This window comes from Nestor notabilis, unplaced genomic scaffold, assembly GCF_000696875.1.
Source record: "Nestor notabilis isolate BGI_N333 unplaced genomic scaffold, ASM69687v1 scaffold12490, whole genome shotgun sequence".
In the NCBI taxonomy this organism is placed as follows: domain Eukaryota; kingdom Metazoa; phylum Chordata; class Aves; order Psittaciformes; family Psittacidae; genus Nestor; species Nestor notabilis.
The window spans coordinates 74991-100056 of record NW_009911658.1 but is presented as its reverse complement, the minus strand read 5'-3'; the positions used below and the strand labels follow the sequence as shown (position 1 = coordinate 100056).

Genomic DNA, 25066 nt, shown 5'->3' with positions numbered 1-25066 from the left:
TTTCTCCCTGCTCTTCTAAAATGATACAGCATATGCTGTTTTTTTGTTCTCTGCAGATATCCGTCTGGTACTGCACATCTCAGAAACATTACACTTTAATTGTTTTAAGGAATAACCCGTTTTATATTACATTTGTGTTGAGATTTGTAGTTTGAAATAAGCATGCTGATAACTAGCCAGATCATTCTGCAATTTAGTGGAGCCTGTTAGAATCAGAATGATTCTTCAGAGAGCTCGGTTTATTTGAAGGGTGTGGGGGGGAAGTATGGCTTGTAAGTTTGTATTATAAAGCAGGTCTGCATTGGTTATGCAAATATTTTTCTTCATTTTGAATCTACTTGTTTCTCTGTCTTTTTGTACAACAGCTATGTACATTAATACCGATTTTAAAGACTAGTGACGAATTTCTGGGAGTGCATACGGTAAAATTAGGGAATGTCAGTTTTCAGAATGTCTCAAATCTTAATTTGGTTTCTTTGTGCTTGTTCATTGTGATGATTTTTAATTCACTACATTATATTCTACAGGGTCTTTACTTATTCAGGCTCAGGGAGAGATCTGGCCCCAGTGCAGCTTCAGGCTTATGTATTGAAAGAGGCTGTTGTCTGTAAAAACTGTTTAACCTGTAGATGTTGAGGGTATGTAGAGAGTGGGGGAGAAGATTGCGGGGGGCGGGGGGAAATGGTTTCATGGGTAAGCCAGTTAGACGAAAAGTACCCTTGAGGATTGGATTCTGTTCCTGTCTCTGCCACAGAATTCCTATGTGATGCTAGGCAAGTCGTTTAAACGAAACTTTTCCCAAGTGGTGACTAATTGATTTGAGTGCTCTGCAATTCTGGTTGCATAATTTGAGATACTAGGGGCTTATATGCAGAAATGCTGAGGATTTGCAGCTGCAGCTGAAGACGATTACTGTCTGTGCCCTGAATGTATGGAATGTTGTTTGATACTGAGCACTTGGAAAAATCGTATCTGAGATAAAATTAGCACCTGAGATTGCTGAAGATTTTACATTAATCTGTGTCTCATTTTGCAATCTATAAAAAAGGGAAAGTAATGCATGCTTGTCTCCTAAGATATTACAGTGGTGAATAATATTATTGACGAAGTCTGATGTCATTGTGATGGCCTTCAAAACAAATAACCACAGCTTCCAAACGTGTTTGAACAGCATGCAGCTAAGAGCAGATGAGGCCACACATGAACAAATGTGTGGAGAAAAATACTGAATAGCTGCTCACTGGGTGCAAGCAGTCATCTTCTGTATATTGCATAAAGACAGAGTGGCAGGAGTAACGGTGACAGATTGTAGGTCCTTTTCAGGGAACCACAGAGTTCTTCTCAAATGTTCTTTACCTGTTCAGAATACTCATTATTGTCTGTAGCATGTATCCTCTTTATCACATTTAATTTTTAAACTGTAAGTTTATATTTTAGATTTAATTAAACTCAAATTTTATCTTTTAACAATCTCTTTTTTTTTTTTTTAACAATAGCTTCTCTTGCTGCTCAAAAAAAGACAAGGAAATTAAAAAATGGTACCATCCCCTTTTTCTTGATTCAAAGAACAAACCAGAACTCAACAAAAATTTTTCATCCTTTTGGTCTGTTTGCCAACAGTGTGCTCTTTGTCGACATTGCCACAGGGTATACAGCCTCCACTGCTGGCATCTGCCTGAAGTTGGCTCAGGGTCTGTGTGGGACTAATTGGAAGAGGGGAGCTAGATGAGGAGGAGACAGACTAATTTTAGTCCCCTTCTTCCTTTCTTCCTGCTTCACCCTGCAGTAAATATTTCTGTTATTTTGTCCAGTTGTATTTAACTGTGACAGATTTTTGTCAGAAATAGTTTTGCAGTATTTCTGCCAGGTTTTTTTTTGTTTTGTTTTGTTTTGGGTTTTTTGTTTTTTTCCTTACGAAAACAGACAAGTTATGAGAGGAAGAAATTGCATTTCATGGACTCCTTCATTTCTTGCTGTTAATTCCATGGCTGGGGTTATGAGACAGTGAAGTGCAGCTTTGGCCTATTATTGGTACTTGCAGGATTGTCAGTAACAATGCTTTTTTCCATGTCATAGCTTGCAGACTTGCCGTTTCAGTCCTTCCCTCTCCACCTGTGTCAAAAGTTACCTTCTAAACACATCCTAGCTTGTCTGTTATCTTTCTTTTAGTGTTGACTTTATAACTTGAAAAACTGGGGGAGAACCCATGTGAGGATTTGTCATTGCTTCGTTTAAGCCCTGCCGTCACAAAACTTTTCCTGTAGCTTTTGCATTTGAAATATTCTACATTTGTCAGTGTTTCTACTTGAGGCAGTAGGACCGCAGTTTTATCTTCCGACTTTCGCTGTTACCTTTGATGCTGATAATCCTGTAATCCCATGTTGAGAGGCAAGTGAATGAATGGGTAATAGCCACTATCTTCTGCAGGCAGTTGGCTGAAACAGATTTCTGGTTGCATAGTTAATGGGATGTAACCTGTTCCAAGTTTTTATTGCTACTCACTCAACTGCTGATTCTTCTTTTTTGCAGGCGCAGGAAAAGGCATACTTTCCCTTTTTATTTTAGTCTTTTCCGCTTTTACAGTCTTGCTGCCAGCTCTGTTCACGCAACTTTGTAGTTCTTGCAGTTGGCTATTGCTGTCTGCACTGCATCCAGGCTGAGGAGCAATCCTTGCAATACAGGTGGTCAGAAGAAAACTCCTACCTGTTTCTTCTGCTTGTGATGGTGGGTGGATAAGAGATGATGGGAGGCAAATATGCTCCATACAACTGCTGCCTTTTAATATCATCAACTGAAAAACTGAGCTTACATTTGCCCGTTTATTTACTTTTCTCTCAGGAGCAGGGAGGATTTCCAATCTGTTTCACTTGTGACTTCAGAGGGAGCACTGAGTAAGAGCTATTATTTCGCCTCTCTCAGCCCTCTGATGGTGGAGGCACTGTTTAGCTTCCCAGCAAAAAAAGGCTTGCTTTTGCCGAATTATTTCTATGTCTGCAGCAGGAGAGAAGCGGTCACATATCCACTGCCTTTTGTAGTGATGAGGTGGTTGGGTGTTGCACTCACCCAACTGAAGAATACTTTAAGTCGATCTGGGGAACTGCTTACTTCACACTCATCTTCTCAGCCTTTCCTCCTTGTGCAGACCTGCCCTCTCTCTCTTCTAGACTTGTCTGAGCTTTCAGACCGTCTGGTTCAGAACCCTGTTCCCTTGGTTGCTTCTGTAGGGGAATGCCCCATTGTGAGGGTCTCCCCGTTTGGATAGAGTCAATGTCTTTTGGTCTTCCTCCAGCTCTTGCAGGTGAAGAGAGAGGCAGTTCGTGGATCAGTAGGAATTACTCCCCTCCTTCCCTGATGCAAACGTTGCCTCCAAGGTAATACTGGAAGAGAAGAGCAGTAAGTGCTTGCAGGGAATGGCTGTGTGAAAAGCAGGGGAATGATCTTTCAGCCTCTCGCTTAGGCCTGTGTGGTTCAGTTCAAACGTTTTGATTTGAAAAACACAGAGGGCAATCCAGGGAACAGCATGCCGCTGTGTGTAACAGTATCTGCCCACAGCTGCTATAAATCTTGGGAGGTAATTATCTTCCTTAAGGATTATTTGGCTCATTCTCACTAGAAATAATGTTAGATAAGCATTTTTAGTGACCACAATACCATTTTCCATACAAAATCACTGGTTAGTAGTAAAGGCTGTCTCCAAGTCAGTTCTATCCCAAGTCCTTGCATATATGTGGCTTTTTAATATGGGCATGATTTTTAAAATCTAATTTTATTTAGGTTTCAGTTGCTTATAAATTAAGTTCCTGTGTGAATTTTAATTGATGGTTCCTAATGGTAAACTTGATTTCTCTATCCAGGTACCTCTGAATACCAGCTGCCTAATTTATGGCTCAGACAGACTCTGGCAGGTTTTGCAAATAGTCTTTTGGGATGTTAGTGTCCCCTGCCTCGTGCCCTGGCTCTGTATCAGGTTTGCCATGTTTTCTGACACCCAGCTGTGAGTCAAGGTGGTCAGGCAATGCTCATGCTTTCAGCCTACTTTGTTAGGAGTGTGGTAACTTTTAGCAGAGTGATGGGCCACAGCGATAGGTAATCTTTTAAGCTTACTAGAGATTAACTGCGGTGTTTGTTAAGTTTTAGGCTGGGATGTGTCTTTCACACAGAAATTTTGCTGATGCTGGCATCTGTACTACAGAGAGTGATAGAGGGCATTGCTATATTCTTTCAAGGAGGCTATGTACTAACTCAGCAGTGAATTACTATATAGGTAGTGGCATGTTACAACCTCCCTGAGGTCTTCTGAGTCCCGAGGTAGTAATAGCTCATTAAAATGGTAGTTAATGAGTATAAAGGGATCATTATGTGACTCTCCTACATGACGGGTAGGGCTAAATCCTAACTAGTTCAGTAGAAAGTATTGTAAATAAGGAAGGAAAGAATCTGATAAATGCTGCTGATAGTTCTTTATAAACCTAGCTATTTAAATCAATGCATTTGGAAAAACATAGAAATACATTTTGAATAAATTAATACAAGTTTGTAAATGTATTTTAGGGCTTTCAGAGGTATTGGTATCCCATAGAATCTCAAAGTTACCTTAACGTAGTCTGTAATGAAGCATCTTTGGTTAAAAATATGCAGTGTTTGGCCACTTCTGACCAGTTACATTTGAAATTAAAAGATAAAAAATGCAAAATGCCCCCATTCTCCCCTAATTGCTGCTACTTTTTTTTTTTTCTAAGATCTCAAGATTTGTAGATATATTATGTTCTATATGCCAAAAATAAACAATGGAACAATTTCTCCTTGAGGGAGGAGGAGAGTAACGTTCCCCATATATGGTTTTGTTCATTGAAAACATAACCACCTCACACATGAGATCTAATTTTTCATGCCTTTAATTTACCTACAGTTATTTTCTGCAGAAGAGTATTAAGGATTTATCCAAACTGAACAATGTTGATTTTTTTAGCAGGGAGATGAAAAACTTCTTGATCTCAGTAAATGCTTCATGTCTTCTTCCAGGCTCTAGAAAGACAAACAAGCAAATGAAAGACTGCAGGCTCAGGAACACCCAGATCTCAAACCTCAACTTCAGTGGACAGGGCTATTTTAAGTGTCTGTAAATCAAAAAAAAATAACATTGCTGCTATGAAATGAGTCCTTCAGAAATATAATATGGTACAGAAGCTAGGGAAACAACAGGAAAAGGATGGTGGAAGCAAATATAAAATACATTAAATATGTTGTAAACCTATAATAAATATAGATGTGATTTTGGGCGGTGTTTCTGCTTTCTGCATAAAGGAAGAAATTATAGCTGCTGTAGCTGGATATGGTTTACTACAGCGGCTCTACCATATCCTCATTTAGGTGTTTATGTTGCAGAAATTAAGTATTTGTAACAAAATACGGAACATTTTAAGAAGAATACCTGCATTTAAAAAAAATATTGTAGAAATTCCCCTTCTTGTTCTGTTTAGTCCTTATTTTCATCTGACATTCTCAAGGAGTTGTGCTGATCATACCTGTTCCTGTTCTATATTATCTTTCAAGGCTAACGCTGATAACAGATGGAGAAGGTATTCTAAACTCAGATTATATGGATGACTTATTAGTGATCATCTCCTACAGGACGACTTTCTTAGTGGTTCCAGAGTAACTGCTCTGTAACAGGAAAAATAAACCTAATGCTTCACAGACCAAGTCATGGAGCAGGGCCCCATGGGACTTAATAGCAAAGAAGTGTTTCCTGCCGCCTCTTGATACTTGCCACTCCTTCTGAAGCCCTTTTAGGTTTTGTGAAAATCTCATTTTCTCTTCTGGCATGAGCATCTGTCATCTTCAGTGTGACAAGAATGCCGTCTTTCAGCTAGGACCTTTTAAACTACATAAACAGATGCAGTAAATCCAGTTGGAATATTTTCAGAGTAATTATTAAATTGATCATCAAAAGGATATTTACATTCTAAAATATTGGACTGCTGGTGACCTACTATACCCTGCTGTGACAGAACCAGTTAAATTTAAGTCACGCCTGATCAATGTATGCAAGACCTGCTTGTAAAGGAGACTTCAGCAGTCTGTTTCAGTGATATGCTAGTGATGCTTCTAGGAAGTTTTCCTGGTCCCTAACTTGAATCTCCCTGTGCTCTTATCTGACTGCTACTGCTTAGCCCAGATAGATCAGACCAGGCAATTATTCCATTCTTCTTTCCGGCTACCTTTTATGTATTTGAAGGTGTTATTTCCTTGTGTCAGCTGCCTTTTCTTTAGGCTTAAGCTAGTCTTGTTCTTTCAGCTTCTCTGAACAAGTCACTGTTTTGTCTCTTAGACCTCTTATTAATCAGATTTTTTTTTTGCTTATTTTCTGAACAGGCTTATAGCTTTCTTTAATGGCATTGTTTGAACTGGATGCAGCAATCTGCGGAGGTCTTAAAATTGCTGTTTGAAATGGCATGGTTGCTCCCTGCCACACTGCTCATGTCTCGGGCTGTGCTGCACAGAAAGGCATCATGCCGCTGACTCATGCTCAGGTTGTAATTCACTGATCATTTCTGCCTAAATGCTTTTTTCTATCCTGTGTTTGTGTAGTCGATGACTTCTGTCCAGATGTAGACTCTTAGTCTTTCACTTAGGAAATAATGTCATATTTTTATTTATTTATTTTTTTTTTAGAGCAACTCTCCAATTTGCCCAGATCTTTTAAAATTCTAATTCTCTCTAACAGCATCTTTGTAGGTTTTCCCAGGTTAGTGTTAACTACCAGTTTAATAGTGATTCTGTAATTCAACTTGCTGATTGAAATACTGAGTATCAGTGCACCTGGGACAGACCTCATAAAATCCTGTTTGATGCACATTTTAATTTTTAACAGATCCTTTAACTATTCAAGGTACAATTTATTTTCTTTCTGGTTTGTTTTGCACCTACAAGAGAAGCTTCACAATACCCATGGGTTTGGTTTTTTTTGTGTCATCTGTTGTGCATGAAATATATTATTTAAGGTATGAAAATGATTGCTTTCACTCCAAGCTTATGCAACAGCTTTTATTTAACTGTGTTCTTAAATATTTTGTGAAGTTGAGCAACAATTACAAATGCAGATTAGAGCTTTGTGTAAGCATTCAGGACTGCTGGGGAGGTACGCTTGTTTATATGTATTTTTATATTAGCATCTGTGTGTGTGTGTGTATGATGGATGTGTGTGGGTGTATGAGCACATAAATTGGTGTCCTTCACTGCTGATAGGGCTGAGGAAGTGGCTAATAAATACTTAATGTTTATTCTGAAAGGTAATGCCTGAGGGGATTATTCACTATGTAAATGTTATGTTGGTGCATACATTAATAGGTAGGTTTTTGAAAACTTCTGTGTTGGAGAGAGTTGTTCTCTGCTGGCTTCCTGTATGGCTTTATAATAGTTTCTTTACAGCCATACATCCTATATCTTGCCTCTTATATGCCCTTTCCTGTTTTGTGGATGTCAGAAAGGATGGTAATAAAAACCTTTCTAAAAATACAAAAGTTTTAGAGCTTACAAGTAAATTAAAGATGTAATCACAAAAGCGACAGCAACAGTTCATGTGCACAGGAATTCACCAAAGCATTTGCATGGGGGTTATTTTATTTATTTTGATCTTTGGTTTTCTTCAACTGAAATCTGGGGTCATTAGTAATCTCCCTCTAAAAACTATGCTTAAATTGAGATATGGGAAACAGTTATTTGAAAAGACAGGCTAGGTATGTAGGAGTGTATGGGTCAGAAATGTCAGTTCTGGTGGAAGGGTGTAACGAGAACAGGATAGGCAAAAGGAGGAGGAGGTAAAGGCCTGGTATGGATGCAGCCTTGATGATTCTCTTAATTTCCTCTAATTCATTGCCATCTGGAAGGAAGTTGGAGATGTATGAAAGCTGAAATGCAGAAAGAGAACTATATAAACAGTCAAATAGCAGCATATTTTGGGCATTACGTTGTAGGAAAGATTGTTAGGAACTTGTCAAATCCAACACCCCAAAGTCTTCGCCACCTTGTACAGATTCTCTACAGTGGTGAGTGTCAACTGCATTCAGCTGTCCTTGGGTATAGTGTCACCTCTCTTGTAAATCAGGGGCTGTGCTATCTAAGGACAAAGGCATTATTGAGCAAGAAATGCACTGCAGATTAGACATTAGGAAAAAATTCTTCACTATGAGGGTGGTGAGGCACTGGAATGGGTTGCCCAAGGAAGTTGTGAATGCTCCATCCCTGGCAGTGTTCAAGGCCAGGTTGGACAGAGCCTTGGGGGACATGGTCTAGTGTGAGGTGTCCCTGCCCATGGCAGGGTGGTTGGAACTAGATGATTTTAAGGTCCCTTTCAACCCAAACTGTTCTGTGATTCTATGATCACATTTTGTTTTTCCTGCCAGCCTGGACTGTAGAAGTAGTGGTCTGTCTTTGTAGCAATTTAGTTGCTGTGAATAGGTTGGAGGATCAGGAATTTTGTAGGTAATATTTTTGACTGAGAGCTGTAGACTGGAAGTCTCTGGTACAATAGGCAGATTTTAAAGAGAACTGCCTAGGAACAACTTTATTTACCCTGTAAGAGAATACACACATATATATGTAAATACACACAACTGTCTGTAGTATAAAAATTATATGACACGTTATATAAATATGTAAACAATAAATGTAATCTATAAAATTGAATCAAAATATGTATGTCCTAGTGTTCCTGGAAAAACGTGAAATAAATAGAAGATACCGACTCATTCCTTCCTTTTGAACTACCAGAATGAAAAACTAAATGGACATAAACGAACTATAACAGTAGGAGGATTTCAAATGATCTGTTGTTGTCTTGAATAATGTCCCCTGTTGTTATTTGATAGCTTTTGTCCATTTTGAATTTGAAGAACAGTTCTAAAAATGTTGAGAGTTGATGAGTATTCTCTGCATCTCAGAGACAAAGCTTATGTTAAAACATGACTTATGGTTGTATGTGACAGTGTTCTCTTGGGCAAATCTAATTTTTGCTAAGTAATCAGTTTCTTAAAACCTAAGTAAAAAAGGTAAAAGGCTAAAGCAGTTTCAGTGGAAGAAAAAAGAATACATATAAATACTGTTGTTCGAATTGGTCAAGAAAACCTAAGCCCGTGTAATTGAGCACATGTGCTGAGGAGATCACTTTTTTTGGTTTCTCAAGCATGAGGCAGCAGAATTTTCATTCATTTGGCACGCCAGGCTGAAAACAGTCGTCTTTCATTTGACACACTCCCCTGGAAACAAACATGCCAGTGAAGGGACTGTGCCAGTTATCAGAAGCTCACAGGAATACATTGTGCTGGTTTGTATTCATTTTCATTTCATGAATTGCTTTAAAACGTAGCAACATAAAAAAAGCATTAAAACACCTTTTTAGCATTATTTTTAGTTCATATGTATTTCCCTGCTGTGCTGTTATTCAGTTTAAATCAACGGAATGTCATGAGACACATGGCTTGGTTTGGAGCAGAGCACATCTCTTGCCTGGGTAGACTTGAAGCATTCATCTGTAGAGAAGCAGCAAATTTGAGTTTAACTCAATTTACATTCTTGAAAAAGATGGGTATCTTAGAAGATGTATAAAAATAAAGGGTGAATTAAACAAAGGATGTGCAACAAGAAATTGAAGCCAAAACTCTGCTGGTATCTGTTAACTGTAAAAGTTCAGAGATAATGCGTGATCTTCTGGGAGACACTTGCTTTTCTTTTCTGGAATTACGTTCTTGAGGATTGCCAGCAGGTCCTTTCCGTCTCTGGAATTTTCTACAAGATTGTATATCCCTCATACATGTTTTTCCAAGTGCAAACTTGGCAAACTCAGGTGTACTTCTTGGAACTAACCTGGTCATGGAAGCTTAAATTAGGATCAGGTTGCAGTGGATGGATGTGAAGCAAATAAGAGAATGATAATTTAATCGAGTTTGATATGGATGAAGATTCCTTTATTTCCTAGTCTTGTGTTGTTGCTGCTGTTACAGGAGCAACCATGTTAGATATGGGTATGTCTACTTTACGTAGCTGTTGCTTTTCCTGCTGGTGCTACCTGGCAGGTTTTGAGTGTGGAAACACCATGTTTAACACGTGTGATTTTTATTTATTTATTTTTTTTTAAGGGAAATTACTTCCCAAAAAGCAGTTTGAGGAAACAGGGATGCTCATGATTGTGCACAGATCACCTGTGTTGTGACATTTAAGGGTGTTGGTGCTGATGGTGGGAATTTTACTGTTTGTTTCTTAAAGTCTCATAGACTTTTTTGAAATGCTTGGGGTTTTTTAAAAAAAGAAAAGGTACAAAGTCTAGAGCAAAGGCAAACCATTGAATTGAACAGTTTTGGTGGTAAGTTTCCAGTCAGAATGGCCTTCAAGCAGGTTGAAGATGTATCTGAACCGAAGTGGGGGTGAGAATCAGGTTGGAAGAAGTGTCACAGCTGTATCATTTCTGTCATAAGAATTACCTAGGGAAGGGTTGTAGAACAACAGTGGTTGCTGTTCCAACCACATATGAGAATGAGACGCTTAAAGAGGGGGTCTCATTGTGTTCCTTGATGTTGCTCAAGGAGTAGGGCTGTGGATATTTAGTTATTGGCCTATAGTCATGTTTGTTTGGTTATGGATAGTAGTTTTTTGTGGGCTTCACAAGAAAACCAGCTATAAAGCAGCAATGTTGACACAATGTTTAATAGACATCTGTAGCTTCTGTCCAGTTATCTGTCCCTGGTTGTGTTGTGATTTTCTGTGGGACAGCCTGTGCATCCTGTAGTTTCAAATCATGGAAGACTAATACATTATTGTGAATTTACAAAGCTTACTTTGTTTCTTTTTCTGTACTATTCTATTTTAACTTGTATACCTGATGGTTACCAAAAGGAAAATAGTGACTTACACACCTTATTCTACACAAAAATTCTGAAAGGAATATTTTGTTGAAGGAAGCATATTCCTTTTCAATTGCTCTTGAATAAAAAAAACCCACAAGAGTTATGAAAGTTTGATTTATAATTTGGTAAGGCTGAAAAAGGCCTCATGAAGGCCTGCTTGCGTGGATGTTATTTACAGGTATAAGGTTCACACTTGAAATACAGTCTGCTGGTGCTCTATGCAAGTTGTCACTTTTGGTTGCTATTTAGCTTCAGTAACACGCGCTGTGGAAAATTCTACACAGTTATGCATCAGCACTGCAATGAAATAGATATACTAATGTCATTCTCTTTTCACCTATTAACAAGTGATTGGCTAAACTGCAGGTGAATAGAAATGTGATTTCTATCTTCATACTTGGTCCTTTGGACCACATGCCTTCCCATTGCTAATAAAGATAATGTCACCTATTTGAAGACATCAGCAGGCATGTTTAAAACCCAGGATGAATCGAGCACATTTACTGCGTTAGAAGCAGTTGCTAAATTGTAAGTAACTAAGTCTTGTTGTATAACTGCATTGCACTCAAGGGAACAATTTGGGGTTTGAATTGTGTATGTTGGTAAGTGAAAACTATGTAGACATTGATTATTTTTTCCCCTTGACCTAATCACTGTTTGCCTATGGCAATATCTGATATGTTATGTGTTCACCAGGAATTGTCTTGGGACCACAATGAGGCTTTTATTTTTTCTTTTAGCTTCATTAGTAATCATAGTTACATTAGGAATAGAAGGCAAAGGAGTAGTACGCTTGTACTGTACTACACCACTTCTTCTGTTTATTGTAAAGGCGGAAGTGAACTCTGTAGGTGTGAGTCTGAATTTGTATAGACAGAGGATGAGACCAGATCTGAGTCTTCATACATTTTCAGCAAGAAATGAATTTTAAACATGAGACAAATGCCTGGTTAGCTAATTTATATTTTTGTGTTGTGAAAAAATTCTTTCTTTGTTTCTCCTTACCTATGTGTAGTCTAATCATAGAACTTTTCTTGGCAATACTAGAGACTATGAATACCATGCAGAGTAAAATAAAATTTAGTAATGTGTTTGTCATTGTCTGAATTGAACAAGTTGCCAAAAGTTAACGCAGAAATGGTGATTAGAATGCTTCCTCCTGTCCCCCACTCTGGGAATCTGATGTGTATTACCCTTTAGACAAAATTAAATATTCTAACAGAGTACCTTAAGAAATGTGTTTAACTTTTGATATACTGTTGATTCCTTCAAATGGTAATTATGTTTGTGTGCCAGAATACTTGTTTGTAGTGTAAAGGATTAAGTGAAAAAATGTAAAAGGCTAAACTTGTAACAATCTACCTAGAAGTCACATAGCTAGACAGATGGACATTCTGCTTGTATAATAAAGTGTTAGCAATTGAAAAATTCCCCCATCAATACTTGCATATTTGCATGCATAAGAAACCAGACTGTGGCCTACCTAAATATAGCCTTGCAGTTTGGTATTTCCGAGAACTAATTCTAGCACAAAACACCTTTTCCTCCATTGACTTGTCTACTATGTGCATTTTTTCCAGCTGTGCAGCTGACAGCTGGGCGGTTTTTATTTTAGCTTAGAGCATTCATTTTGCACTATCTTTTCATATGTGTGCTTGTATTATGCTTTGTGTTTCAAAATATGCATAATGGAATATTGCCTTTTTTTCTTCCTGAACAGCAGTGCATCATATGAAAGTGGACTTAAGTGCTGCACATGGAAGTGTGTGCTATTGTAGTGAGAGTAGTTCTCAACTTGTAAGATCTGTTAACTGGAAATAGATGTGCGAAGAGATGTTCAACCTTTGAAGCATGATGGGACAATATTGCTTTGAAAAGATAGTTATCAAGTCAGGTGGTGCTTTTGGTGTTTGTATCCACATGAGGGAGACAGCGTGACAGGCTCATTTGCCTTAATTGGTGGCAAATTTTGCCAACCTGCAGCACAGTGTTGGAGAAATCACTTAATGCACTAGCTGTCTGTAAGATTACCAGCTGCTGCTTCTGTTAACTGATACACCTATACAGATTTTATTTTCCCTCCTCAGATGTAACTAAGATAAGATTTCTGCAAACAAAGCCATCCAACATGTCTTCTGAGCTTTTTCTTTAAAACACAGAAAACCTTGGTGTGGTCATGGCTTTCTCTCTCTAATCTTCGGACTTCTGCCCTAATATGTGAAATAATATTTCAGTCTGTAGAAAACACTGACTCTTAACTCAGTATTTTGTTGTTCAGCCTTTATGGAAATGTTACTGAAGGTGGCTAGCAAAGTCAGCTGTAAACGAAAGTCTCTTAGAACAGCTGACTTCAGTATGGTAGGTGTTTCTTTATTAGTTTGAAAATAATCATTCTTTGTAGCTTATGTAGGGTTGAGTTCTCAAGTGATGAGAGGCTTTTCTCAAAACCCAACCACTTTTGTTAAGGGCAGCTCCCAGAGGATCTAGAACCTTGCATGAAGATGCCCAACATCACCTGTAGGTAGCATTAATTAGCAAAATGTTTGAAACATACAACATTTTCCTGTGTTGTGTTTGACAGTATTGTGGAGAAGTCGGTCAGCAGTCAGAATTATTGTTGCTTTAGAAACTTATATGGACCATTTGTAATGAAATCATTCACAGCAACATCCCATACTTAATTTCTTATTGGTATTATTATCATCTTTTCAACTTTTTAGGGGCTTAATTACAGCTAGCTGATATGTGCATAAAGATCACTTTCATGGTTTAGCTAAAACCATGGCCAGTAAACTATTTCCCAATTTTTATTTGCAATAGTAGTGTTGAAATATTTTGTTTGCAAGACAAGCCCACATGGTTTATGAAGTGACTGACTGGGTTGGTAGATGAGGTAAACAAAACAATCTCTTTGGTAACTAAGAGGAACAATCTATTTTTGTAAATTCTTAAGTTTTTGTTTCAACTTCTGAAAGTGAAGCAACATAAATATTTAAGTGACTTTATTCTTTCAGAGTTGAATTGGGATTTCTTGCTTTGCTTAAGCATGAAACAGATAACCTACCTGTTGTCCTGAACTGTTGCACAAATAATTATGCTGCTCCCAAATAAAACTAAAGTTTAAATTGTTTGGATACAACTGAAAACACCGTAACTTTGTTTTCTTGTTGTTGTTTGAAGTAATTGGAAGAATATTGTGGGACAACCTTTTAATATGCCTTTATCAGGTTTTTAACTGTTCACTGGGAGTGTTCCATAAATAATTACCAAGAATATCTAAATGTGTGCTAGAGAAGGAATAAACTGTGTGTTATCCCAAATACACAGTCTGGAGGTACTCATTTATTGAGGTTGTCATGGTCTCAGTCTCTAACTTTTAAAAATGTATTTACTTTGCATTTTCTCATTTATTTAATATAATTCTATTAAGTCTGCATCTCAAGAATTTAATGTTTCTTTGTGCTTAGAATAGATACTTAGTCACTGTCTCTTCCTTCCCCTTCACGAAGAGTTAAAAATAAACCTGTAAAACAATGGCAGTATGAAACAGCTCACTGGCAATAATGAAGCTGGAAGCAAGCAGGTACTTAACCAGAGGAATTCTGCTTTGGTGTCCGAGTAGCTGTTGGAAAATTTAAAAAGGAAAAATGAATATGCAGTCTTTTCAGGAGAAATCTTCCTGTGAGTAATAAAATCACATTCCTCCTTTGGCAGAGAAGAGACTATGGAAACTTTGGTCTTGCATTAGGGGATAATACCAGCTTCCTTAAAATACCATTTCAAAGCTGAATTTTCTCAAATTCTGCTTTTTTCCCCCTGCTTTATCCTTTTCCCCTCCTCCAGTCTTTCTCTAATATTCACTCCTGGCCCAAACTTGTATACAACATTATAATAGCCTCATGTTATAAAAGTGAAAATTTTAAAATGAAAATAATGATTTGTAATAAAAAGCCTGACAGACTAATTATAGTATTGCATTAATTATTATCTTATTTCAGCTCTGTTCCTCTTGCAGCTAATTCAGATCTGGGTTTTGGTGGTTTTTAATCCCTATTGACACTGTAATTTTGAGAGAGAGAGTATACTGGGGAACGATACATACAAAATCAAGAAATAAAAATCATCAGGTAAACAGTTGATTTCTAAAATGTTGCCTTAGAGATGTTAGTAATAGAATGCAAGTAGTTCTGTTTAAGTATGATGCTTTGTGGCTCTTCTGTTGAGTTTAATACCTATATACTACATAATATAACTCTTGAAATCTTCCATTTCTGGGTATTTTTATAGCATGTACTAAATAGCGGTCATTAATTCAGAAACATGTGCATTGTGCAGCTAAGTTGGTACCTCACTGATGCATTTTACATCCAGAGTTTTATTTTTTTCTCCCAAAATGTGTGCAATTCTTATAATGATTAAGATGAAGATTGATGTCAGTGCAACAGTACAGCTTCAAGACTGCAATTTGAAGCTACTTTAGAAAAATACAATTCTTTAGACACAGTGAAGCTGAAGTTGAATGGAAGTCCTATTACTGGTGAATTACATGTAAATATTAATAAGGGAAGAGTTCAGAGCAAGTCCTGAGTTTGGGAAATTGAGCATGATAATTTCCTGAAATGATGTCTGTCTTGAAGATATGCAGATGCAATAATTTTCAGGTTTTATTTGAACTTCCAAGTGGTGTAGAGGGTGCCTGGGTTAGTTTTTAAGCAAGAAAGTGCTTGGAAGTTTTGGCAAATATCACTGTAATGGATGTATGGTAATGAAGGAAGTTAAGTTGAAAGATGAATTGGACTGAATGACTGTTTCATTCAGTCATTTAGGCTAGGCTAGTTGCATGGTTTGGTTGTTAGATGTCTCAAATTACGTTGCCTTAGTTCCTGCACTTGGTTGGCTGTCTTCACATCTTAACAGATTCTGGGAATTAGTTTCTGACAGTTTGCTTTGTTTTGCTTTTTCAGGATGCTTCGTCTGCAGACATTCGGAAAGCATATCGAAAGCTTTCACTGGTTTTACACCCAGACAAGAATAAAGATGAAAATGCAGAGACACAGTTTAGGCAAGTAAGTGCAATGTGTGGCAATAAAATTTTTAGGGTAAATAGAATTTTTTATGGTGGTGTCATTTCAGTAAGAACAATAGTACACCTTTGAAATGACTAAGTTGAACATTGAATTGTGTTTTTCCTGATATATTGATTAAAATAAAGTACACTTTTTCAGAAATAACTTGTTGAATAACTCTAAATTAGTATTTACTTGTCATTAAAATTAATTTGAACATAACACCTAGACTTGCACTCTTAGGAGGGTAATATGTTTTGCACTTTATGTAAGGCTGTTTATAAATAGCCTTTTCAAAAGCAGTAGGGAAAACATCTGATCAGTTCTCAATGTAAGACATATGTGGGCATAATTAACGAAAATATTCAGTTTAGGTTTTGGATTTTTGCCTTTTGAATCTTTACAGAGTGAAACCACAAGACTTAAATTAGCTCTACCTTTAAAAACATACTTCTGATGACTAAATAGAGGCTACTTAATTTCAGTAACATCTTTAGGATGAAACAAATTATACCTTTTATTTTTAAAGTGTAACTGATACAAGACTCAGTTTGACAGATGCAAGGAGGGAAAAAACCAAGTCTTTTGTAGGAGTTGCTTGTTTGTGTATCTCATGACACTTTGTGTATGAATATGTCACTGTTTCTTTTGCATATTGAGTTTGCTTCTCAGTGTTGCAAGGGAAAGTGAAAACTAGCAAAGGTCATTAGTTGGCAAACATAAAACATGATACTTCTATGTAAAGTTTATAAACTCAATCCTAAAGTAAACTCTTTCATGTGTGGGTTTGGTTTTTTTTTTTTTCCTTTTTTCTGGTTTTGTTTTAGTTGGTGGCCATCTATGAGGTTTTAAAGGATGAAGAAAGGAGGCAGAGGTGAGTTAATTTGCACAGGTTCTTAAAGGATTCATGCCTGTGATATATTTAAGTCCTATTTGACTTAATTGTAACTCTTCACATGATTTTTTTTTTTGTATAATTTAAGTTTGTAATTCCTATGTAACTGCTTAATTAAAGATTGTATGTGGCTCAAAGTGGAAGCTGATGTTTATTTTTGTGTGATATACTCCTTTAAAGCTGGTTTTTGAAAGAACTTTGAAAGCTTGCTGTTATTTGGAGCAGTTTTTTTAACACTTAACAGTTACAGCACTTTTTGTTGAGTTGTGTTAATTCTCATTGCTTGTTTTATTAAAGCTGTGTCTGAAAATACAGTCCACTGGTTCAGCTGTCAGTTGTATCTCAGTGTATCAATAAAATTGATATATTGAGGTTTGTTGCATGATATTTAGGGATTATTTGCAGGGTACATTTTCTTCAACATTGTTTTCTGTTGCTTAGTTAATTGGTTTTTTTTTTCAGATGTATTATTTATAATAATGTAAACTTTGATATAAATAGTGTAAGTTTTTGATAAATAGTAGTGGTCCTTGCTGCTTCTGGAGTAGGTCCAGCAGTACCTGGAGGGGATAGAATTAAGAACTGAAAACCTGGGGCTGAGCTGCTTTTTGGAAGACTGTTTTAAATTTCTCTTATTTTTTTCTGCTTCTTTTGAGCAGGTGACCATTTAATGATTATCTGGGACACCTGAAAAGGTTTTGCTTTGGGGTTGGATTTTTAGTAAATCAACTTTTGGCTTACAAGTATTTAAACAGGGCTTCACGAGACATTTCTTGAAGGGTTATTGGCTTTGTAGATGCCTTGGCAGGAGTCCAGGTTTTATAGTACAGATTATCTACTTTTTGATAATCCTCTCTTGAAGTGTCATGAAAATGTACTTAATAGAAGTACTTTTGGAAATCTGTATTTTATTTTTTTTTTCTATTTCACCTCTCAAGAGAATTTCATTGTGAACTTCTACTCAAGGAACGTTTTAAAAGAATTGTTAGGTTAAGTGGTTTCAGTCCACTTGAAAAGTGAGTTATCCCCCAAATTTTCCCACCTTTTTGTTTATAACACTGTTTACATATACTCTGTGGTATTGCCTCTCTGGAACTTAGTTCTGACTTGGAATCTCTAGGAATTTCCTTGCAGCTGTAATATCAGCTTTTTGCATGGAACTGTGATGCAGTAGCTTGTAAACTGTACGGTTTTAAGCCTTGCATTCATTGCAAATATGACTGACTTAACCCAACTTGTTTGCAAGAATCTTGTTAATTAGTGCAGCACGGTGCACTTGGATTACAAATGAGAAGTTAAAGCAGTGGTAGGTTGTTCTTGCTTAGATTGATCTCACTGTCAGTAACTTATTTCGTACATAGATAGTGTTGTATCTTTCTTGCACAGTGTGGATGCATGGTTGATATTGCCTCTATAGTTGATTAAATATAAGTGTAGTTGATTAAATGGTTTACCTTCAGAGAATTTTCTAGAAATAACATGCAGAGTTTAGAAATGGCATGTACAGTAGCATAGCTATATGTCATTGCTTTGAGAAAACCTTTATTGATATTTATTATAGTCTTAATGATAAACTCTCAGTTGAGCTTGTAAATGGAGGGTGGCCTGTCCTGTACCCTATAAGGCATTGTTGTAGCATGTCTTTAAAACAAGTCTTAAGTAAGTGTGCTAGGAGCTGCTCCTTCTGTAATATTGTTTGTGTTATAAGGTAACTTGTGGGTTTCTTGCAGTCATACGGCAGAAGAAAAGGGAGAATTGTTGTTCTTCTGGGATCTTCCTACTTTAGATGCTGGTATTTGGCTATGTGTTGTGTGGGGTGATAGACCTAGTGGAAGAGGCTCAAAGTTTACTGTCATGCCCATGTGCTGGGGAGAAACTACACTGCACCCTTTGTCTCTCAGAGCTTATCAATTCAATTTTATGCTGATTTCGGAGACACTTACTTGGATCTGCTGTAACAAAGCTTTCTGCCAGGTTCCCCCCCATCCCAGGCAGTGTGGTAGTTTTTCTATCTGGAGTAGCTCAAAGACCTGGTGGGATGAGAAGGAATTAAGTTCTATTTCTTACAAATTAGTCAGTGAGGAATTTTGGCAGTTTAGCTGGGAATCCCTTCACAACCGGACGCCTAAATGGTTTGGGGTGTGGCATTACACCACCTTGAGAAGAGTGAGCTGCAGGCTGCTGCTTCTGCACAGTGAAGTTGGCCATGCCTGCCTCTTACTGTTCATACCAAAAGTGATATAATCCTGCATTGGTTTTATGGCGCATACAGAGGGGAACCAGCAAAGGCAGGATTAAGGTCCTGCACTGTTTGAGTGAATGGTGAACTCACTTTGAAACAATATAACTGTGTCTAATTACACCCTTCCTCCATGTCTTGGTGAATGGCAGAGGTGTTAACGAGTGTGTGTGTGTGTGTGTGTACAGAAACCGTGTTCTAAAAAGGCAGATCTCTTGGCCAGCTACACGTGATTATTTTTATAAACTCTTTGTATTTTCAGATTTATCAGTAAATTTTTACTTTATCTGATGGCAGAAGCTTTTCTTAAAACATAATTCCTCTACCGACAATTGTAATACAGGGCTTTCAAATTAAAATGTGGTTTGCTTTTTTGAGAAAGCTATGTAGTTGCTTGTGAAATACACTAATAGTAGTAGTAGTACTACAGAATATAGTAACATTACCCTGTTAATACTTTTATCTTACACACAGACTGATACATAACCGAAACAGTCTAATGTTCTAACATTAAACATACAGGCAGCATTGTTTAATATAAAGTGTTTAAGGTTAAATTAAACGTACATGCAGCAGAACAATGTTTTATGTTTTGTATGCACACTGCAGTGTGTAAAATTCTATGTAAAAGTTTATCTTTGGGGTATGGAGAGAGAGGTGCATTTCCTGAAATACATTTTACGTTAGGGCATTTATTGGTAAATCAACTTGACAATGATAACGTTTATTAGCCTTTGATTATTTTTAATTTATGAAAAAGGAGATAGTTTTACACACTTCCATTAATTGTAATTAGTCAAAAATCTTACATTTTAATTTCATTGTTTGTTACCATTTTAAGGAGCTTTTATAACTTACAAGACCTATTCTCTGTAACAATGTGGGCTTGATTACAGGAAGCATTTGCAAAGGAATCAAGATATACTTGTTTAGAGTAAGAAAGGTGTTTATCTTAGCTCTCATTATAATTAAATGTCTGTATTCATAGGTATAAACTGTTCTGGCTGATGTTGCACTGGTTGTCTTTGACACCTTGAGGAAAAAAGGCCCCCAAAATAAAATATACCAGTGTAGTCTTCCCGTAGTTCAGAATAGATCTCATTAACTCAAGGTTACAGGATATAAACTGTATCAGATCTCTAAATTATTTGAAATATGACATGGAGGGAAAAGTAAATTATAATTATATTAAAATAGATGATATTGTAATTAGCTACTACAGTTAATGGAGATTTTTTTCTTGCAATGTAATTGATTCTACAAAGACCTCTAAAAACTATTTAATGCAACTTTACAGAAGAATGAAATTTTAGTAATACTGCCATTGGTTACTTTTGAGTACAACACTAACAAGTCTGGTATAGAATACTGAGTTCTAAAAAAAAATAAATTCAACTTAAGTTATAAAAGGGGATTTTTTTGTCTTTTTGTTCCTCTGTTGGTGCTTTGGGGGTTTTGTAGCTTGCTGACTGCTACATTTCAGACAACTGGCAGGCATACTCATATGTCAGAGATTTGCTGCACATAGATTCTGTGTACATATGTCTGAGGAAAAAATACTGCAGATGTATTGTTTTTTTCCTTTTCAGCTTGATTTTTTTCCCTTACATAAAGAAACAAGTAATACAGGTTGCCAAAAGAAGAATGCTTTGTAATTAAAGTTTGAATGTAGTTCTTGATGCATACGGATTAACTATCTTTCGTAGTTAATGTAGGTTTCTATAAAGAAATTCTTTAATGAGAAACTTGCTTTTAATTAGACAATGTCCTAAATTTGGAAATCAAGATTTTAAAATGATGGGAAGTTTCTGAGTTTCAGTAGGATCATTTTCCAGTTGAAAATCTAAAAATCATTGATATCTTTATTTTTCAAATACAGCGCTTAATTACTATTGAAAGCAGTGATTTATCTTTTAACAGTATATATTCTAAAAAGTGGGTTATAATAGAAGCTATCTTCCCTTAAAATGGCCAGTCGTGTGAGCCATAATGCTCATTGATAGTAAAATCAATAGAGCATTGATTCTGAGACTTAATCCTTGGAGACTGTTGTTCAGAACAGCGGACGTAGCCTAGTAAATACAGAGTGCTGTTTAAAGTGTTTAATGCAAGAGACTCTGCTGTCTTAATTTATTTTTTTTAACAGATAATTTATAATAGAACGTGGTTGCCAAATGTTAGTTTGCAATCCCGTTTTACATATTGCTGTATTGGACCTTATTTAATCAGTAGTCACATTTTCAGTACATAAATTAATAAGCCTTAGTATAAAAGAAAGGCCTGTGCTTAATAAATTTATAGTAGTATTAAAAAAAAATTCATGATTCTACATATATTTCTCTGAAGCTTTCAAAGGAAGAACATCTGTTGTGAAATCTATCAACCTAATGTGTTTTAAAAATGGTTTTGTTTTCTAAAATGTTTCCTTGTATTCTAACAATAAAATGTTTAGGAATGCATTATTACTTTTAAAATTACTTTAAAACTTCTACTCAATTCTTGAACAAAAAGTTAAGTAGAAGTTCTAGTTTTGAAGTAACATCCTAAGCCATTTTTCTGAACAGAGTTTGCATTAAGGCATCAGTAGTTTTAATTCGTTGTGACTTACTGGGAAGGAAGTTACTTCAAGTATTACAATAATGGATATTAATCTCAGTAGTCTCATAATTTGCATGGAAGATAGAATTCTGTAATATGAATTTTACTGCTGGTAGCATTCAGGATACTGAAGAATCCTGAGTGGTTAAATCTTCTGCATAGATATAATGGTGCCAGCTTGAACAAATGTTTTATCAGAAGTCAGCTTTTCTGGATGTGCTCTCTTAAAGTGTATTTTTTTTTAATTGAAAGCCATTGCTTCTTTTTCTGCTTAAAAAAATGAATTTACTTGTGGAAAATTTTTTTAGTACATCTCCAAGGTATCAATTTAATAACTATCAAAGTAGCTAGTGCAGTTGTTGCATTTAAATTGATTTACATGTCAAGACTGGCAGTTTAGCAGCTGCGCTATTATTCCTGGATTGGTCAATTTACTTGAGAAAAACCTACTACTGAGTTCTACTGACCTGCATGACAATATAGGCCCTATTTCTATTCCTGTAATTAGGCCTGCGACTAACTCAGAATATTTTTAATTAAAATATTTTGGTCAATGTGTTGCACCAAATTAGGCCTTTCAGTGCAGATTTAATTCTGGAAATGGTGTGATTAGAATATGTAATGAGTTGTGTTCAATTTAAGATTAACAGGTTGTGCATCTGGAAAATACAGGTTTTTGAGTTTACTGTAGAGATTTTTGTTTGAAACTTTACTCTTCAAAGTTAACAAATAGAAAAATCTGTTTTGCATGTCTGTGGCTTGTTTATTTTTAAATTGATGGTAACATACTGTAAATAAAAGACTCCAGACATACTAAGATGTTTCAAGACATCTGTGTGAAGAAAAACAGACAAATTGTCATAAAATGGTTTCTCTACAGTCAGTGGTGTTAGTAAAATTAAACAGTTTTAAAATAGATTGATTTTTGGCGACAGCTTTTCAAATAGAAAATCAAAATCATCTTGCTGTGAACTTTGTTTTCCAACATCAAAATCAAGCCTTTAACTTAAAATTCATATCTGACACGGAATTGATGTTAAGTCTGGCAGCATTTTTACTGAATGGATATTGTGCTACTAAAGGACAAAATAAAAGCAAAAATACCTCTCCCCTCCCCCAACACTTGTGCTTTTAATTTGTAAAAGAAAAATGGGTTTCTCTAGTGTTTGAGACTTTTGTTCTTTGCTGCCTATTTAGTAGTGTGTGGTTTGTTATTTACTTCTATCATGGAGACCTGCCCACTGATTACTAGGCAGGTAGAACACAGCTACGTTTCTAGTAGTCTGTTATTTCAGAAGTGAATGAACTGGGGAGTGTGTGTGTGTGTGTGTGTGTGTGTGTGTGTGTGTGTGTGTTAAAGGAGCACTCAAATTATTTATTTTAATTGCAGAAGACTAGATATGTTTCCCCAGCATTTGGTTCTGGATTCTGTTTGTTTCCAGATGCAAGCCTAGCAGCTAACAAAACAAGACATTGCTCTACAACCAGCCCCCTAAACAAAAACAAAACTAAAAACCACACCAAAACCTAAATGATCTTTTGTGCGTGTATTATTCAAGCTGTCTGTAGATTATCATTTGTTTTGTTTAATAATTGGATGGTTTGGCTTATTTCATTTTTAGCTCTCCATGAAAGCCTGTTATATTTGCTACTGTAGGTATGATGATATTCTGATCAATGGACTACCAGATTGGCGACAGCCTGTGTTCTACTACAGGCGGGTGAGAAAAATGAGCAATGCTGAGCTGGCATTACTCTTGTTCATTATACTCACAGTGGGTCATTATGCTGTGGTTTGGTCAATCTACCTGGAAAAACAGCTGGTAAGTATTGGTAATAAATCAAACTTGCTTCAATTATTAGTATTGAATTTCCTGCAGAAGTTTGCATATTATAGGGATCTCTTCTACTTCCCCTGTTTTGAATTTGGACTTTTTGTATTTTAAAAGCATTATATTTAAGATGGCGATAACTATAGAATGAACTACACAGAAATAGTAATCTAAAAACTGCTTAATTTTTCTACAGTTGGTAATTACTAGCGAGAGATGGTTCTTTGGTTTTTAACTGGAAGGAAGAAGAGGAATAAAAACTCTTCTATCATCTGTTGACACAGAATCGTATGCTACTGTAGTTGTGTCTATGGTTTCCCCAAATGATGTTTAAAAATAATTAGTTTTCATTCATTCAAAAGTCATACTTGCTTTGCCTTTGTTCTTAGCCAAATGCTTTTTTGTTTTGGGTTTTTGTTAACAGGATAGGCATTGGTAAGCAGTATAAACCACATTTTTTTTTTTTTTTTTTTTTTTTTTTTTTTTGTCATCTAGAGATCTGTTGCTCTTAGTAGACTAGACAAAAACCTAAGCATAACTTGAAAAATATTCATACATTAGCATCTATTTACTTTTTTTTTTTTTTTTTTATTTTCCACTGCATTATTGAAGTTGATGAATGAGAAAGGAGGCAAGTTGAATGCTTTCCCCTCTTAGAAAACTTTGATTGCTATGGAGATACACATGAGTGACAGAACTGGACTTCATGTGTGTTTAAAGACTGGATACCATGGCAACAGTTATTGTTAAGATAGATCATTTTACTTAATCATGTAGGACCCCTAGATACATTTGCATAAATGCTACTCTACTGTTTACCCTTCACAGAAGAGTCCCAGTAACATTTGTGGTTTACATGCTAATGATAACCTGTAACCGTAGTTCTTTCTACATCAAGGATGAACTGCTTAGCAGAAAAAAGAGGGAGAAGAAGAAAAAAACAGGCAGCAGGGGTACAGATGAAGCCAAACTTGCTGCTCTAGACAAAAATGAAAGGTGGGAAGGAACTCTTTTGTTTTCTGCATTTTAAATCATTTTATCAGCTGCTGGTTTAGTTCTGTCATGTTCTCCTTGCATCTCTGAAATACTTTATGAGAAAAATAACTGTATTTTAGTAGTAACAGCCATTGCTGATATAAAGCGTGCCAGTGTAGATGTGTTGTCAGCTTTTGATTTGGAAATGCATGTGTGGTGTTTATTCAGCAGATCAACAATAATTGAAAGATTAAGGCTGAATTAATGGTATCTGGCTTATAGAAGGGTGTATTATTTCTACAAGATTATTTTAGAAGATTTTACAACTTCTTCCGTCTTTGAAGATTTTTTGCTTTTTTTACAATTAACAATTTTCAATTTGTTTAAGCTTTAGTTTATTAACATACGGAGCAAGGAGTTTTTGTGGGGGTTTAATGCTTGTCTGATTTAATGCTTTTTATCTGATTAACTTAGAAATAAGCATGTTGATAAAAGCTTCTAAAACCATTGTTTGTTAAGAAACGCGTAGGCAAATAGTGACTTTCAGGACACTCCAAAAG

The 25066-nt window shown here is 36.1% G+C and overlaps 1 protein-coding gene across 1 annotated transcript in view; it reads left to right on the top strand.

The window, feature by feature from the left end:
- Positions 1–14442: 14442 nt before the first annotated feature.
- DNAJC1 (DnaJ (Hsp40) homolog, subfamily C, member 1) overlaps positions 14443–25066 on the top strand; it is a 75313-nt gene continuing 64689 nt past the window's right edge. Inside the window, exons 1-5 of the mRNA XM_010015880.1 lie at positions 14443–14484; positions 15833–15967; positions 16795–16841; positions 23357–23522; positions 24430–24527. Coding sequence (XP_010014182.1) covers positions 14443–14484; positions 15833–15967; positions 16795–16841; positions 23357–23522; positions 24430–24527 — 488 coding nt within the window. The remainder of the gene's footprint in view (positions 14485–15832; positions 15968–16794; positions 16842–23356; positions 23523–24429; positions 24528–25066) is intronic.